The sequence below is a fragment of the Psammomys obesus genome, unplaced genomic scaffold, assembly GCF_907164565.1.
Source record: "Psammomys obesus unplaced genomic scaffold, mPsaObe1.curated_primary_1811, whole genome shotgun sequence".
Lineage (NCBI taxonomy): Eukaryota > Metazoa > Chordata > Mammalia > Rodentia > Muridae > Psammomys > Psammomys obesus.
Window position 1 is genome coordinate 5,201,378 of NW_026593286.1, and position 17,372 is coordinate 5,218,749.

Consider the following 17,372-nt stretch of genomic DNA (forward strand, 5'->3'; position numbering starts at 1 on the left):
TCAGTGGCTGCTGACTGATTCTTTCATCTACTTTTCATAGCAGAATTTTTCAGGTGCAAAGCAGACAGGGTGGTGGATCCAGAAAATGAACCTAATAGCTTGTCTGGCAGTTCTTCCCAATGTAGGTCAGGTTGCTGGGAGGCTAATGTTTAGCCTGCCATCGTTATCACCTTCCCCGGTCCTCAGCTGGATTTGCTGTCTATGAAGAACACCGCCTTCATCTGCCACCACAGTGGCTCAGACCTACAGAAGTACCTGAGATTAGTGAGATTAGTAAGAACCTGCCAGAAGCCACAGCTCACTACTTTCTGCCAGAACAGCCATTTTAATTCTAATCGTTAACTCTTAAAGATCGTCTTACAATTTCATGACCTGACTGCTTAAAACTCAAAAACCCAAACAAAAGACACTGCAGCCACTTTGAAGCATCAAAAGTCATTTTCAGATGTTTTATACAGAAGATGTTGCTGTGTCCAAATGGAGGGAGGAGCATTCATCACACTTGCAGCAAGTTAAGAAACACATGGGCCTCCCTCCCGTCCGCACTCCAGGAGCTCAGAGAGGAGCTCTGATGGAGGGCCCACTGGGGGTGAGATTTGCCTTGGCTGAACTGACCATTTGGACTCAATAAAACACATTTTGTATTTTCCAGTTCATGGACGGAAGGAGCTGACTGAGGGAGGTCATTTGCAACCCTGCACAGCCCTGAGAATGACTAGGAGAAACAGAGAGGTCCAGAAGAAGACTGTGGGGCATCTCTCTTTTGAGTCCACTTAGCAGAAGGTCCTTCTGGGGAAGGCCTGCAATCCCTGCTTCAGAAGTACGCAGTTAGAGCCTGCCAATCACAACTTTGCCCCGTGCTACCATTCCCCACCTCAAAGAGCCCGAGTGCCACTGTTTCCTTTCTTCCTCTGGAGAGCCAGACTTCAAGGCCCTTCCTGTCAGGATAGCAACTTCTTCTGCACCTCATAGGCAAGAAGAACCCTGGAGCAGCACTCCTGATAAATGGTGAAAGTCTGCATTCACCTCCCATGAGGCTCAAGGGAGCTAGTGAGCACCGGGGACCCACCTAAAAGCCAAGGTCCACCTTCCCTGTATGATGGCAGCTTTCAGGTTGGTCATTTGCTTTTAAATCAGCCCCAGAGTCAGTCAAATAGATGTGGGAGTCCTCTATGGGAGGCTGATAATTGAAAATAGCATCTATTGCTCTATCAAGATTATGTATGTATATTCATGAGAGAGAGAGAGAGAGAAGAGTATAAAACACAAGTCACGCTCAGGTGTTGCTCCTTCCTGTGTCCACCTTTTTCTTTTGACTGACCTGCAACTTACTAAGTTGTTTGAGTAGCAGAGAATGCCTCTTCTTCTCCAGGACTGGGATTAACAGGGGTGTTGTCATGCCTGGCTTTTTAATGTAGGTTATGGGTCTTGAACTCAGGTCTTAATGTTTGCATAGCAGGCACTTTACCCTCTGAGCTACCTACACATCTCTCTAATTTTATAGTCTTTAGAAGTTAGTTTTTAACTTGTGTAGAGAAGAAACCAGCTTCTGTAGAGAAAGGCTTTCTATGACTGATGTGTGAAGATGCCTCTCACTGATACAGGCATTGGAGTGGCTTGGGATTACCCTCTTCTGCACCAACTCAGACGGTGTTCAAAGTCTTCCAGGTGATCACTGGCCATCATAAAGCCTGTCCCTTCACATCACATCTCCAATACCTTGTTAGGAGGTTGCTGTTCTGATTGAAAAGAAAATGAACAATCTGAAAGCTTCTGTCACTCAGGGAAGGTGGACGTTGGTATTTAGGTATTGGTGTCCAGTGCTCACTAGCTCCCTCGAGCCTCATGGGAGGTGAATCAGGCTTCTACCATCTATCAGAAGTGCTGCTCCAGGGTTTATCTTGACCATGAGGTGCTAGAAACTCAGTATCTCAATGGGATGGAGGTGGGCAGTGGCAGAAGGAGTCATTTCAAAGGACCAACTGAGTGCCCTCTGTGGAGCTGAAGAGGAGAGAGGAAGTAGAAGAAGCCCCTTGGAGGGAGAAACTCCCTGAGAATGGAGATGTTGTTAGCCTTCAACAGATGTTTGGAATTCAGAGAGCCTTGTGCACAGATGAAATCCAGAAGCACATTAGAGAGATAATATGCCATGACCACAAAGGAGAAGGATGGTGGAATGGTAACAGTATTGCTATAATCCATCTTTCGCATGGTGCATCATAACTCCAGATCAAAAGGGAAATAATTCAATAGTTACAGGAGAGGCTTCCGGAACCATGACCATCCTTTCTGGTTAGAAAGTGAGGCAGAGAACAATGGAGTCACATGACAAATAATGTACCATCCACAAGGTAATAAAAAGAAGCAAGACAATTCATGAAGCAGAGTTTTTACACAATCAATAAGTGAATCTTTACAAGCCTTCTGCATAACAAAAAAGCAGTCACTGGAAAAAATCATAGGGAAAAGAAATTAGCTCATAGCCTCAAGCAGCTGGAAATTACAAAAATCCTGCAAGTTATAACAAAAACCCATGCAAAAAAGAACCACAGAAGTTTACTGGTAACTACAGATAACTCAATACTGCAAATATGCCACTGTTTGTAGAGATTATGAATCCAATTTCTTCACAAAAGCTTATGAAATTTTTTTCAAAAGAAGAGAGAAGAAAAAAAAACTCTCAAAATGAGCCCTTTATACAATTAAGTATACATGAAAAGTCAGGAAAGTTTTGAGTAAGAATACTAAGGGCAGATTGTACAACAGATGTTTTAATGACTTAAAAAAAAACCTTCAGTAATGAAAACCATTTGGTAGTAAAAACCAAAATAGAAAGAGCAATCAAATCAGAATGTACAGTCCAAAAACTTATAAAGAAAAAAATGGATGTGAAAACAACAGCAGGTTTTAGTATAATTAACATCTGAATAGACTTCTCAGACAGGTTCCATTTATTCAAAGATTTATTTATTTTTATCTCAAGTATATGTACGTGAGCCTGCATGAGTTTCTGTGTACGTGTGTGCAGGAGCCTCCAGTGGAAGAGGGTGTTAGATTCCCAAGAACTGGAGTTACAGACATGTCTGAGTCACCATGTGGATGACAGGACCTGAACCTTGGTCCTCTGTGAGAGCAGTAAGTGCTCTTCAATGCTGAGCCACCTCTCCATCTCTCAGCTGTACTTTTACCCAAGTGGCTCCTTCAGGGTGTCATTGAGGACCAACGGCCCTTCCTCCCCAGGTACACCAGTGTAATGTCTAATTAGAACTGCTTCTGTGCCTAGGCTAGCCAGGCTAGCCCTGGCTCCTGAGCTCTGGGTCTACCCAGCATGTTTATCGAAATGTTTGTTGTCTCCTAGTCCCCTTTCGAAGAGAGGGCTTGGTGTGTAAAAGCATACACTGCTCTTAGAGAGGACCTAAGGTGGCTTCCCATCATCCATGTTGGGCAGCTCATTACTGCCTATAACTCCAGCTCTAAGGAATAGACACCCTCTTCTGGCCTCTGTGGTCACCTGCATTCATACGCATGTGCTCCACTCCACCACCAGACACGTACACATAAACATTGTTTAAAATAAAACCAATCTTTATAAAAAAATAACCAGAGGAGCCCAGAGCTTCCAGCACAGGGAGATGACAGCAGTCTGAGGGGATAAAGATGCTACCTGTTGTTTCATTGTTTCACATCGTATATGTGTGCCCCAACAGTACATCTTAAGCATAACCAGGCATATTATTGGGTGTCAGTTCAGACCAGAATAATATCTGTTTAGCAATTGAATGGGAAGCTTAAAAAAAAAAGGTAATAACAGCTAAGTGCACTGTTTTCAAAATGAGGGATAGGAAAGAGTGAAGAGGGCTTTGAAACAAATCAGAGATCTGAAAAAAATGCCACTGACAAAAGAAAATAATTGTATGGTGGTATATGCCTTTAATTCTAAACAATGAAGGTAGTTAGTTTGTAGAAGGAAGCACCCATATTTGAAAGTGATGTCTAACTGAGTGGCAGGGGAAAAAAGTGACAAATCAGAGAATATTTGACAGAATAGGATACACTCAACTCTCATGAGAAGAGATCGAGAGAAAAAAAGCTACTTAAGGGGGAATGGAGAGGGGCGGGGGCAGGCAGTTTTACCAGGAGAGTTTTCTAGAGAGAGGTTGAATGAAAGAACAAGCTAGACACAGGTGGAGACATAATGAGCCAGAGAATGAAAAGGAACCAGAAGATTAGAACAGATTGCTGGAGTTAGTTTGAGGACAAGCAGAACAATTCAGTCAGAAGTGAGAGAAGCCAGGTTGAATCAATCAGCTTGGAGAGGAGTTTAAGCCAGAACAGCTGAGTTGAACAAGCCATCCAGAGCTCAGAAAGAACTAGAAAGGGTGAGTTTATGCAGCACTAAGTCTCAAAGGCTGAAAATATTCTAGGCCTAGATAAGATTGTACGGAGGCTAGAAGCTTTCTGGAATAGGACTAAGTTAGCAGCTAAAGGCTGTAAGCCTCAGAGACAACAATTACCTAAGGTTACCTTTACATCCCCCTCATGCTCAAGGACCAATGAACACATTCGCAGTGCAGCTAAGAGGCCACCATTGTAGGTACATGAGCTTTACACTAAACACTGTGATGTGGTGTCACACAGGGGTGACATCCTGGGGGCATTTGCTCGGGCAGCGATTTCTGGACAGCTCAGCACTCATCAGAAATGGCACGTGAAGAACTTGTTCACCGTTCACAGCAGGGCCTCTGCTGCCCTCAGACCTCCAGCCAGGGGTCACTGAAAAGAAGGCAAGCCAGGGACGCTGGAAGAGGTGCCCCAGGCGAAGGTGACAAGAACAATCACATGGAAACCTTGAGTGAGGTGGTGGCTGTGTGGCCTGCAATGAGTCCTCCAGGAAGATACTGAGGTGAGCTGAACACACACACACAGCCATGAACACAGATGCAGACCTTCATTACCTGTAGCCTTTTAGCCATAAAGTTCCAATACAGCTCTGGTTCCCTCATTTCCTGAGCAGAGTACAGATGACGGGTGGTAAGACTGATGAATTCCTTCCATGCCAGGTGGCCGCCATGACAGCTCATAGCACAAAGATCCCCAGACCTCTGTGAACTCAATGCTGTGGCCCCAGCTACTGTTGGCCCTTGTTCTAATCCCTGTGATCTGACAAGAAGCAAGTTCAGTGAGGGAAGGTTCACTCTGACTAGTGGTTTGAAGGGACACAGTCCAGATCGTCATGGGAGGAAAGGCATGGCAGTGTGAACAGCTAGCAGCTGCAACAGCTGGGGCATTGGTGATCCTTACATCTCAGATAAACGAGAAAAAGGGGATGTAGGAGAGAAGGTATGAGGAAGGGAGAGAGAAACACTGGCACCAGAGGCAGAGCTGAGACCTGCCCCCAGGAACTGACTTCTTTCAGCCTGGTCTTTCTTACTAAATGTCCCACAGCTTCCCAAAACTGCACTACCATCTGGGACCGAGTGTTCAAATACATTGGCTCATGGAGGAAACTTCACGTTTGAACCACAACTTCTGCAGCTTTACTTGGTGATCGGTCTTCCCCTGAGCTGTCCAGGGCTCTGTTGACAGCTGCTCATGCTCACAGCAACGGACAGGCCGTGTGTAGTCTTAGAAACACTGTAGGAGACAGGTTAGTTTTCTGAGACTCTGTTAGCTAGCGTAGTGCCATTAACTCAGTGTTGGCTCTTTGCGTGGCTCCCAATGTCGATTTAGCATGCGGTTGCTTAGGGAACATTTCCTTGACATCTTCTAAGATCTGATTTTTTTTTTCACAAAAAAATTACAACTATGTTAGATGCCATAGAGCTAAGTCTTCCTAATTTATCTGTCTCCAATATCACAATCATTTGGAAGCATTAGCAGAGAGCTAATTGGCTATTTCCTACCTTTCAAATGACCCAAAGGCATGCACTAAAATGGTTGTGCAAATACTTATGTCTCTTCTTGAGAATATTCTAGAAGGTAATGAACTGGCTGTGGTGTCTTTACACTAAGAGCCATAAGAAACATTATTCTTGAAACAAATGGATCAATGCAATCGATTCAGAAAAGCTAACAATTTGGAAAGAAACTGCGTCATAACTGGCCAGCAGAACCAGACCAGCAGTCTGCAAATCACGGATTAGCCCCATCTTTCATGGCCACTCAAAGGCAAATTTAAAATTACAACAGCGGTATGGGTTGTGACCAAACACGTAAATTGTGGAACTGTTATCTGTCTCATTCATTGTGACCCAAGGGAACCATCAATGTATCTCCTCACACCTAGAAACTAAGAATCATTGGTTGTTCTAGATGTCACTTCAAGTATCTTTCATTCTTCTGAGAAAGTATTTGAAAGTGAGAAACTCACTGCAGTTGAACAGTGAGTTAAACAATGTTTAACCTTTAGTATGGGCTGGGGTCCTGGACCAAATAAAAAGGAGAAAGTCCACTGATCATAGGCATCCACACACACACACACACACCCCCCCCCCGCTTCTTGATCGAGGATGTGCCAAGGAGCCCAGCTGCCTCACTCTCCTGCCACCATGCCTTCCCACCGTGGTGGACTGTGCATCTTCGAACTGGGGCTTGGGCAAAATGAAGCTCTGCAAACCCATGGAAGCAAGCCTGTGCCAGAGGCCCCGTGAGTAACTTTGGAAGTATCTCCCGGTAGAGAGGCTAAAGCCAAATTGTGCCAGGAGCAACCTTTGGTATCTACATTATCTACACCTTTCAAGTTTAAGATATACAAAGCTCCCAAAACCTTTGACCTTTGGGTTACACATCTGAGGTGTTGTGTGTTGCTATGCTTAAGTTTGTCTTACTTAAAACAAAACAAAAAAAAAACATGAGGAACCTCAGGGGTGATGGGATTTGCACTGCTGCCATCATGCTAACACAGTCAACTTGACTAGCTTTGGAATCACCTAGGAGATACACTTCTAGGAGGGTCTATGACTGGGTTTACAGGGAGACTTAACATGGAGGGAGGAGACCCACTCTGAACATGGGCGGGACTAATTCAGGGTTGGGGCGCTTGGCTGGATAAAAAAAAGGGGAAAGGAAAAGGTAAGAATAGCAGCAGTATTCACCTCTCTCTGCTTCCTGACTGTAGACACAACGTGACCCACCCCACTCCCATGACTCCCCACCACAGACTATACCTAACAACTACAAGCCAAAATAAGGTCATGCTTCCACTCATTGCCATTGTTAGGTGTTTTGTTACAGCAATAGGAAAATCAGTTAGTTAAGTTGCTCTCTGGAGAACTATGAGACGATGATGAACACAGCCTGGAGTCAATGAAGCTGGTCATATTGCTTTTCTGTGGTGTCAAATCAGCCAAAAAATGGCCTATAGAGTAACCTGTTTTTCTTTTAACATGGTCCCGTTAAGTCCCCCAACCACTGCAGACCACCAGGCTCCCAGTAGCCTCTACTCTCAGCTCTTCAAGGTAGATCTTACCTCTGCCCACAGTCTTCCTGCTCGCCTGGCAAACGGACAACCCAAAGTGGAAGCCCATGAGTGTGCGATGCAGACATACCCAAACATGGCAACCAGGAGGTTGACCAGCAGGATGTTGGTGGAGAGCATGTAGATGCACACCAGCGGGATGGTGATCCACTCGGGGAATCGGGGCAGGTTGTGCTCGTCCAGCTCCACACACAGTGGCTTGGACTCATTTCCAGAGAAGGTGCAGTGGGAAAAGTCATATGTGGTACCTGTGGGCACAGAACCAAGAGGTCAGTGAGGCTCCTTTGGAAAAGCAAGGACCATGGTAGGCAAGGGGATGTGGGGTCAGAGTCATCTTGGGTACAATCATTAGGGACTTCATTGAGATGAGCAGCCAATGGGAAATAGAGACTTTATTAAGATCAAGATCAAAGAAACAGGGTATCTTCATTAGCTTCATCTGTCAACTTGACAAAGCCTAGAGTCATCTGAGGGAGTCTTAATGGAGGAGTTGCCAAGAACAGTGTGGCCATGCCTGTGAGAGTTGGTCTCGAATGATGATTGAAGTGGGAGGGTCCAGCCCACTATGGGAAGTGTCATGTCTAGGCAGATGTAAAAAGGGTAGGGTAAAACCCAGGATGTATTAGAAGGCTAGGTAAGCATTCGCCAGTGAGATAGCTAGCAAGCATCATTTCTCTGTAGTGCTGAAGGAATGATGGGAAGGGACACACGCCCAAAGCAGGAGCACCAGCACCTGCTAAGGCCCTGTGGTAGTAAGAAGGTGGGCTGAGAGAGTAAACTGGGCAGTGCTGCATTGCTGGATCTCTCTGTTCATAATGAAAGCCATGGGGCGCTGTTAGAGGATTGTAACAGAAAGCAAATCTCATCCAAAGGACTTCCGTGGCTGAGTATATCCATCTAAAGGGTCCAGAGAAGGACACAAAGAGAGCGTGAGTAGATGCCAGAGCACTGGCAATAAGAATATTCTGCCTGGGAAGTCCTGGGATTGCAAAGTCAAGCAAACCAGATGAGCACTAGCATCTAGGGGCAGGAGCAGAGCAAGCATCGTGGGTTATTCTTGGTTGCCAGCTTGGTGGGATTTGGAGTCATCTAGAAGACATGACTCTGAGCATGTCCATGAAAGTGTTCCCGAGATGTTTAACCTTTAGTATGGGCTGGGGTCCTGGACAGAATAAAAAGGAGAAAGTCCACTGATCATAGGCATCCACCCCCACCACCGCTGCGCTTCTTGATCGAGGATGTGCCAAGGAGCCCAGCTGCCTCACTCTCCTGCCACCATGCCTTCCCACCGTGGTGGACTGTGAACCTTTGAACTGTGAGCCAAAATAAATCTTTTCCTCCTTAATTTGTGTCTGTTGGGTGTTTTGTCACAGCAACCTGTGGAAGTACCACAGGTCTGTGAAGGACATCAGATGTCTGACATGATGTGGACAAGGGATATATAGCTCACTATATCATGGGATATAGCTCTGTTTGGTCCCCACCACTGTGGTGGAGGGTCACAAAAGGGCTCTGACGCATGTCTCTGTGGCCTTGGTGGGAAGAGCCCAGCACAGCCCCTGGAGGAAACCCCAGTCTACAAGAGAGAACGAGTGAAGATGGATCCCTATGAGTTCAGGGAAGGCTCTGAAGAGAGGCACCCAGCCAGAGCCCCTGCTCTCAGCGCTGACATTGGGGGCATGCCCTACAGGAAGATGGTGCTATACCAGTCAGCATGTGAAAAATCTCAGAATGAAATGTACGCGCAGCACACCTTCCTCCCAGCCTGCTTTGCCTGCCACTCACCCCCATCTCGCTTCCTGCCCATCCCCTTCCCAAGCACTGCTCCTCTGGGGGACTCAACCTACCAGCGTGAATAGCTGTCCTCAAGACAAACTGTATCACAATGCCAACTAGAGGGTCCCAAGGACTTCTCTTCCCCTGGATGGAAAAGACCTGTTCCTATGAGCTGAGGGGCAGAGACTGGTGGAGAGAAAATCACAGGGACTGAGAAATGCCACCTGACAAGCCCAGCCCTGGCTCAAGGAAACTGTCAGTCAGTGTAGCTCATGCTGGCAGGACGGGAGACAAAAAGCACAGGCTACGTCAACATCATGAAGTCCCTTCACATGCTCCACCCCAAACGCGAGTTTGCTTATGCTGCATACCTGACTTTTACAGCCTACGTGTGGGCACAATAGAGCCACCACGGGTCCTCCCATCACAGCCTGCTGGGCAGTGGGCTAATGATGGAGGCTGCAACCAAAGGTTCCAGCAACAACCTCCCACATGCTCTTTTAGGAGAAACGGGACATTGTGACATGTAGGGAAGTACAGCTCACAACACCCCTGTCGGAACCAGCAAAGACTGACCCATCCTGCCCTGGGAGCACCACTGCGATTGAGAAATGGCACATTTAACAAAACTTGGGGTGTGGCTCAGTTGGTAGAGCATTTGCTTAATGTGCAGAAAGTCCTGTGTTCAACTCCCAGCGCCACATTAGCCAGGCATGGTGGCACATGCTTATAATCTTATAAGGAGGATTGGGAATTCAAGGTGATCCTTGAAAATGTGGAATTCAAGGGTAGCCTGGGCTACAGAACTTGTCTCAAAAATAAAAAGACTTAAAGAGCGAAATGGGAACAAGGTAAGATCTTATTTAAGAGCAAAGAAAAAAGGCAAAAGGATCAGGGATGGATTCAGGATGTGAGCCTGGTCCACCTCTGCCCAAGCAGAACCCGGCTTACCATCCACATCACTGGGCACCTGGCCAAACATGGCCAGGTATGGCTCATAGATGACAGAGCGGAAGATCCATCTCCAGCGCTGCTCATTTTGCCTAAGGATCCCCTGTCTGGCCACTCCGAAGGCCACCATCCACACAGCAAAGAGGAACAGGAAGAAGAAAACGTCGATCAGCTGCCAAGTGAGGAGATTGGAACAGTTAGAACCACACCCACAGTGGCTGGCTGGCTGCACAGCCTGACGATTCCCAGCCTAGCCACGGAGAGAGGCAGAGAGAGGTTTCAGAAAATTCAGGTCATCAAGTTGCCTGGGCACTTCAATCCGCTGATTGGCTGATTGGTTGGTTGACTGACTGACTGACTGACTGACTGCACTGCTGAGGTTAAGACCAGGGCCTTCACGTGCTGGGCAAGTGCTCTATCAATGACCTCCCTCCCAAACTCTTAGCCGCTAATTTTGAAATAGGATATTGTCTCCTTTAGGTTTGGAGAGGTCTGTTCTCCAGAATGAAACCCAAACCCTGCACCTCTGCTTGCTGATCTCCAAGCAGCTCAGACACAGAGGCTCTGTGAGGGCCCAGCTCAAAGCCCAGAGGGCCTCTGCTGGGGAGGAGCTCTCTCCAGCCACACCTGGAGATACTTGCATTCTTTCAACCTCCAAATTATTTCTGCAGAATTACTTCTTAGGAGAACAAAAGCAGCCCTTGGGAGGCGAGAACAACTTACTTTTTGTTATTCTGCTGTGTTTTGCACACACAGCTTGAGGTCATGGTGACTGGATGCCTCAGACATGCTTTGAGTTAAAACCACACACTCAACCTCAGCCCTGGAAAAGGACGTCCACATGAGCTCACTCAGGGGCCCATCTGATTTCCAGACAGAACCAGCTCTGGGGAGGAACATCCTCAGCCTGCTCTTTCCTCCTGGCATGTATGTAAAACCAGCTCAGTGGCCTTTCTCCCACATTGGTGTTACAGGGTCTAGAACTTAGAAACCCACCATCTCTAGGCATCTGGCTCACTGCTTTCCTCTAGGGAAACATGTTCACCTCCTTGAACTAGAGCAACTCCATCTATAAAAATGGCATGTAAGCCTCCTCACACACACACACACCTACGTTCCCTCTGACTCAAATGGAACTCCCAGGAAACCTCAGTGACGTGCAGGCAGCGTGTCACATGGACACTGCTGGTTCTTTAGAGCTCTCTTTCCTAAATTCTCCCCTGGAGGTGGTCTATCTTCAGCCATGATGTGGAACAAGGGCTCTGAGCATGGCAAGAGAAGGGCACTAGCCGAAGTGCTGGCTCTTACCATCCGCTGCAGCATGATAATCTTGGGTCCTAAGTTCCTGCTAACAGTGAAAATGTGGATGAGCCTTAGAGTGAATATAATGTAATCCAGGCAGAAAATGACTCGCCCGGAGTACAAAGAGCTTTTATTGGAAGAGTGGAGGCTGTGGAGAGAAAGAGAGAGAGAATTTACGGGACGTGGTACAACATTCCCAAGTTCACCGTGGTGTGGCTGTGTGTATGCCTCCTTATGTACACAGACGCGCACTTGTGGCGGCTGGAAGCAGACACTGGTGTCGAACTCTATTGGTTTCTGTCTTGCTCACTGACCTGGCCAGTCAGGTCCCAGAGCTTCCTCGCTTGCCCCAGCTCTGGGTTCGGGTTGTGGTGGTGCCTCATTTTACATGGTTCTGTGGTCTGAACGTGGTCCTCACACTTGTATGCCGGGCACTTTGCCGACTGAGCCGCCTCCCTAGCTCACTTTTGGGCTTTTGATGACGACTTTGGATTTAGGTGTCTTCTCGCACACTCTGGCTCTGAGGCTGGAGGGATATACTGGTGTGTGGAGGGGCAACAGCAGGGCCAGCATGCTGGCCAAGGTCACATGCGCTTTAAATTGAGTGGGTGAAAATGAATCAACGTTGAAAGACACTCATCATCCCCAGTGCCCTCTCCTTGGATTCTAATTATGCCTCCCCCAAGCCTGCCTGAAAAAATGAAAAGGAAAATTGTAAAGAACCCAGGATGAGGGGAAATTTATGATGGCCAAGTTGTGTCTCCACAGGGCAGGGTTAATGGCCTCTTGTGATCATATCTGAAGGGGAATGAAGTGACACTCCAGCCCTTTGGGCTTGAGATGTCCAAGATTTTTTTCTTCACCATCTTTTGTGCCAAAAGGACTGAGGTTGGGAAGGGAGTAAGACCCACTTACCGGAACACAATACCCGCGATGAAGTAGAAGAGCCCCAGCGTGTCCATAACGTTCCACAGGTCGGTAAAATAATTCACTCCATTCATGTACCACTATGGCAAGAAAGGGCAGACACAGGAATGGGCACCTGGGCACCGGTCTCTTCCGGACTTGTAAATGTCCACTCAGTTTCTCCCAGGGTACCTCTGAGACTGTGTCAAGTGAGCCCTACCAGAACCCCACTTCCAAGGGGTGAACAAAGGTGAAACAGCAGGTGGGCGTGGACAGCAGTGTAGACGGGCACTGCACAGTTACAAGGTATCATCCAGATGTTGTCACCATAGATCTGGACACTTATTGTCAAAATACTGTTTCTGGCACACACAACAGAACAACTTGATCAGTGAACTCTTTAAAAAATGTATACAGGGAAGAAAGATTATTAACTGGACTCTACACACTGGCTTGGAAGAGCTCCAAAACCAGCTGTCTGATCTTTTCATTTGCCTACCTGTTCAGAGTCTGGCTACTAACAGCCTGGGGCCCAGACCCCAGGGACAGCTCAAAACAGTGGATTCAGTGAGGTGTGATACTGAGTCCCATGAAAGGCAGATGTCCCTGTCTTCCCATAAACTCACCCTCCTGAGTCTATCTGGGAACCCATCCCTAACCCCAAGGCTAGGGTGCCCATCCTGGGAATAGTTAAGATTCTCACATCCACCAAAATCCTGCAAGCTGGGAGGCAGGAGGGTGGCGGGACACTCATTTTGAGTAGCCAAAGGACGAGAGCATTGGCAGATCACAGTGGAACAGTGAACTCCTTCAGGGCTGGGCAGCCTGGGTCAGGCCATGTTCCACTGTGGGGAGACAGGCTCTAGGTTAGGACCATTTATCTGGGCAGTGCTGAACCCCGGGGCACCGAAAGCCATTTGCTACTCCATGCCTCCTAAGATGAGAGCGGTTGGCACAGGCCCTGCCCACCTGTTCTCTCTTTCATCCCTGCTGGGAGGCTGGTACATACTGCTCTGTTCAACCCCAGCTCATCCTCGCCTGAGTGACTCCAGAAGCCTGACCCATATTATGGAAAAATAGACAGATGAACCCCGGGCCACCAGAGTGCCACTACAGGGAGGACAGATTTCGGGTCTAAGGGGGAAAGAGCAAAGCCAAGCTGTGAAACACAGGCATGTGCTTGTTTATCCTCTCCTTCGCGCTGCGACGGCCTCAGAACCAAGAAAGTCACAGAGAAGGCGGGTTGGAACTCAGCACGTTTTAAACGAACATCAGCTGTGTCTGCTTAGCTCCACTGGGAGCAAACTAACAACTGTACTTATTTGCCCTGTTGACATTCTAGGTTAAAGTCCCACGTTAGTTGTGAGCACCCTCCCTCTGGGCAAGGGCTGCCACTCGTCACCAGAGAGCACAGGTTCTGAGTCCCAGACACAATCTAAAACAATGTCTTGTTTAGGGCTTTTCCCTAACAACCGTGAATCTGCCCAGGCCTGCTGAGCCTCTCCTAGAAAGAAGCTAACCCATTTAGGAAGCCAAAGACAAGACCGTAGAAATGAAGGGAAGCAGCGCCCTCTAGTGACAGGGCACTGCCAAAACTAGACAAAACTTCACAACAGCAATCATGTTTTATCAGTCAGTCATGTTTTATCAACCATTCCAAGACAAGGCCACCAGGGTTTCTCTGCTCTGAAGTGAGCGAAGGCAGGGTCCCTTTGTCTGTCTCCTCATCTCTGACCTCAGTAGCTATAACCATGGTAGCCCTCAGGAGTGACTTATGAGCACTTATGAGTGACTTATGCTTGTCCCTTCCTGTATTAAAATGCATTTTCAGCAACGCGACAGTAGCAGCTCTGGCTTCAGATATCCACAGCAAATGAAAATCTAAAGCAGATAAGCCCTGCTTGATGCTGTTCTGTGGACCACCAGAGCATGTCAGTACCAGGGGGGCTCAAAGGACTCCTGATCCGGGTTTCTGCTTTTCCCAGGAGTCTCTGTGGTAGAAAATGCACCCAGAGGAGGGGAAGAACAAAGAAACCGAGTGACTGCACGCCACTCAGCCCAAATTACCGCCCATTTGCGACCCCTGCTGGGTTTCTCCTGCCTCTTTCCTTGTCGGCCCCTCTCTCCCTCTCCCCACCCAGTCTTCATGACTTAATCTCCACTGGCCACGAGTCAACTGGCCCTCTGGTCAGCAGGTCTGCCCTGAATGCTGAGTATCCCGTGGCTCTGGTTATAGCACACAGGATACCTCAGCCCACTCTGCTGGAGACACATCACAAGCCAGGAGAACTGGAAAGTGGGTTTGGAAAGAGACAAAGGGACAGAGGTCATATAGAAGTGCCATGGGCTGAGCTGTACCTCCAGACTGAAATCCTCCACCCTGTACCTGGGGATGTGACCTTGTTTGGAAATCAGGTCACTGCAAATGGAATTGGACAGGTTGAGACGGAGGCCTGCTCCAACATGACTGCTGTCCCCAGGAAACGGAGAAATTGGGACACACCTGCACATGGGGAGGGCAGCATATGGACATGAAGCCAGGGGTCAGAATGCCACATCCCATGAGGCACAGAATGGCAGAGATGGCCAGAAAACTTTTAGAAGCCAGGAAATAGCACGGAACAGTCTCCTTCACAGTACTGTACGGGACCAGCCCAACCCACACCTTCATCTTAGACTTGTGCCTCCCAGAACTGTAGGAAGTACACTGTTACTCAGCCATCTCGTGCAGTTTGGATCTTTCTTCTCCCTCCTCTGCTGAATTCCATCACTTTCCACACCACTTTCCTACTAGTCAAGAAGACAGGAACGTGGGGAACTGGTCTTAAGACCCCTCCCAGCCCTCACACCCACAGCAGATATCCCTAATTGCCTAAAACAGGCCCTCAGAATCCCTTGTAACCCATGAATCCTGGAGACTGCACATTAAGATCTATCACAGAGAGTTGGCATGGCATTAGCCAACTTAGTGTTTGGACTAGTCGGGGCCCTACAAGGCCAAGAGCACCATTATTTGCCCATTCAAACCGCTTTCATCACTGGGCCTTGTTCTTTGTCAACTAAACACCCCCTAAGTTGCATACCTAGCAAATACTTGCTAAATGGATGTATTTTAAGGTTCAGGTCCAGAGGAGACAAGACAATGACAGCAGAATCTGCAAGGACTTTCTGAGAACATTTTCCGCCATGGGTTAGAACAGCAACACCTTCACCACCAACACGAATTTCTTCAACATCTGCTGCCTCAATAAGTACCTACTCCATGGGGTCTGGAGTAGACTCTGGATTCAGTGGTGGAGCAAGGATTCCAAATACACACACCCCAAGATTCGGAACGTTCAATAGTTGCTGAGGGCTCTTTGGTGGAGCAATTCATCCATAAACTGGGCCATGATGCATCTTTGATGAGTTGTCTGCGTGGGCTTTTGACGATGTGGCAGCCTTTGAATCGCCCACTCTCCTGTCAGGTACCCCAGTAACCTCCCTGGTTCCATACAGCAGACTGACGTGGAATCGCTCGCTTGATATGCCGTCAGGGTCCTGCCTGGGATGGGCCGACATTTGTTCCCATCTCCCCGGAAGGGTACAACCCTTGCCTACCTGCCTTACTTCATCACAGAAAAGGACGAAGACCAGGGCGTAGAGGATCAGCTCGGGCGTGTGCGGCACCGAGTGGAAGTCCATGAGCAGCACGTAGGCAAACAGCAGGAGGAAAGCGATGTAGAAGACCACATTCCAGGAGAAGACCACGAAGGGCGAGGTGAAGAAGGCCACATAGTACCAGAGTAGCTTCTTGTGCTTGTCAATGGGCTTCTTCCTAGACAGAGCCAGAGGCAGGACAGTGTCGCCAGCCACACACACCCACACCCACTGACACAGTGACCCGGTCACAAACCTTCATACACACTGACAGTCAGACACACTCAGATACATTCACACACTGACAGTCACACATTTCCACACGTGCACAAACGCACATACTTGCATCCTCACATAAACTCACATTCACACTCATACATACACACACAGACATATACATTCATACACACACATACACACACACACACACACACACACACACACACACACGGACATGGCTTGCTTCCCACCACAGACAAGAAATAGACATGGCAAAACTGGATCTCAAGGCTGACCCAGCCAAAACTCAACCCTGTTTCCGTATGATCAGAGAATCCAAATTAAGCCTCAGATGTTAAAGACAACCTCAGGCCCACCTGCTTGAAACCTAACACAGGAAAAACATAGACCAAGCGCACAGATGCCAGTGAACGCTCTAAGTTCTAGGCTTACAACCATTTACACAAATGCGCAAACACACACTCTGATGCTCACACACATGATTGGATGTCCCAGCCCACACCTGAAAGACACGAGGCCACAGCCCACCAGGGGAATGATGAACAGACACAGGATGATCTTCCAGTTCTTCGTGTCTCGGGAAATCTCCCCATACCACTGCTTCGAAAGAAAATTCTAGAAGGAAATAGAGATGGAGAACACACAGCCTTATTGATGTGAATATATGGGGGACAGAACACAGTTCTCCTCCCGAGCCCTGCATGCTCCTGAAATATCTAACGCCTATTAACGTCTTTAATCTTTCAGATATTGCCTGGATTCTAAGGCATGAAGAAGCAACTTAAAATTCTGTTTGATTTCCGAGTTTGTTTATTTTTTTTCTAAGTTGAGTACTGTGAGTTTTAAAAGAGATGGCTATGTGAGTGAAAATTCACTAAAGCTATGAATTTTTAACTACTGTAATATTTATTTGTGTAAGATTAAACAAGTATGTTTCTAACCCCCGTCTCTCCGTGATGATAAGTTCAAAGGCAGAGCCAAAGCACTGTAGACTTCCCAGAGCTCCTGGCTGGAGGCAAATGGGATGCTTTTATTTGGAAGCTAAAATGAACTCAGGAAAAAAGAGGTTGATGTAAAGGCC

At 47.6% G+C, this 17,372-nt stretch overlaps 1 protein-coding gene across 7 annotated transcripts in view; it reads right to left on the reverse strand.

Annotated features, from left to right (window-relative positions):
- The window catches only part of Trpm8 (transient receptor potential cation channel subfamily M member 8), a 107,312-nt gene that overhangs the window by 18,649 nt on the left and 71,291 nt on the right, over positions 1-17,372 (reverse strand). For 4 of the 7 annotated variants that reach the window (XM_055616433.1, XM_055616432.1, XM_055616431.1 and 1 more), the window contains 6 exons: positions 16,794-16,906; positions 16,013-16,229; positions 12,422-12,513; positions 11,513-11,654; positions 10,205-10,376; positions 7,548-7,725 (listed from right to left, as the gene is read on the reverse strand). In XM_055616433.1, coding sequence (XP_055472408.1) covers positions 7,548-7,725; positions 10,205-10,376; positions 11,513-11,654; positions 12,422-12,513; positions 16,013-16,229; positions 16,794-16,906 — 914 coding nt within the window. Of the gene's footprint in view, positions 1-2,895; positions 5,635-7,547; positions 7,726-10,204; positions 10,377-11,512; positions 11,655-12,421; positions 12,514-16,012; positions 16,230-16,793; positions 16,907-17,372 lie in introns of those variants that run through there. The other 3 variants (XM_055616436.1, XM_055616437.1, XM_055616435.1) reach the window with 2 other exon arrangements.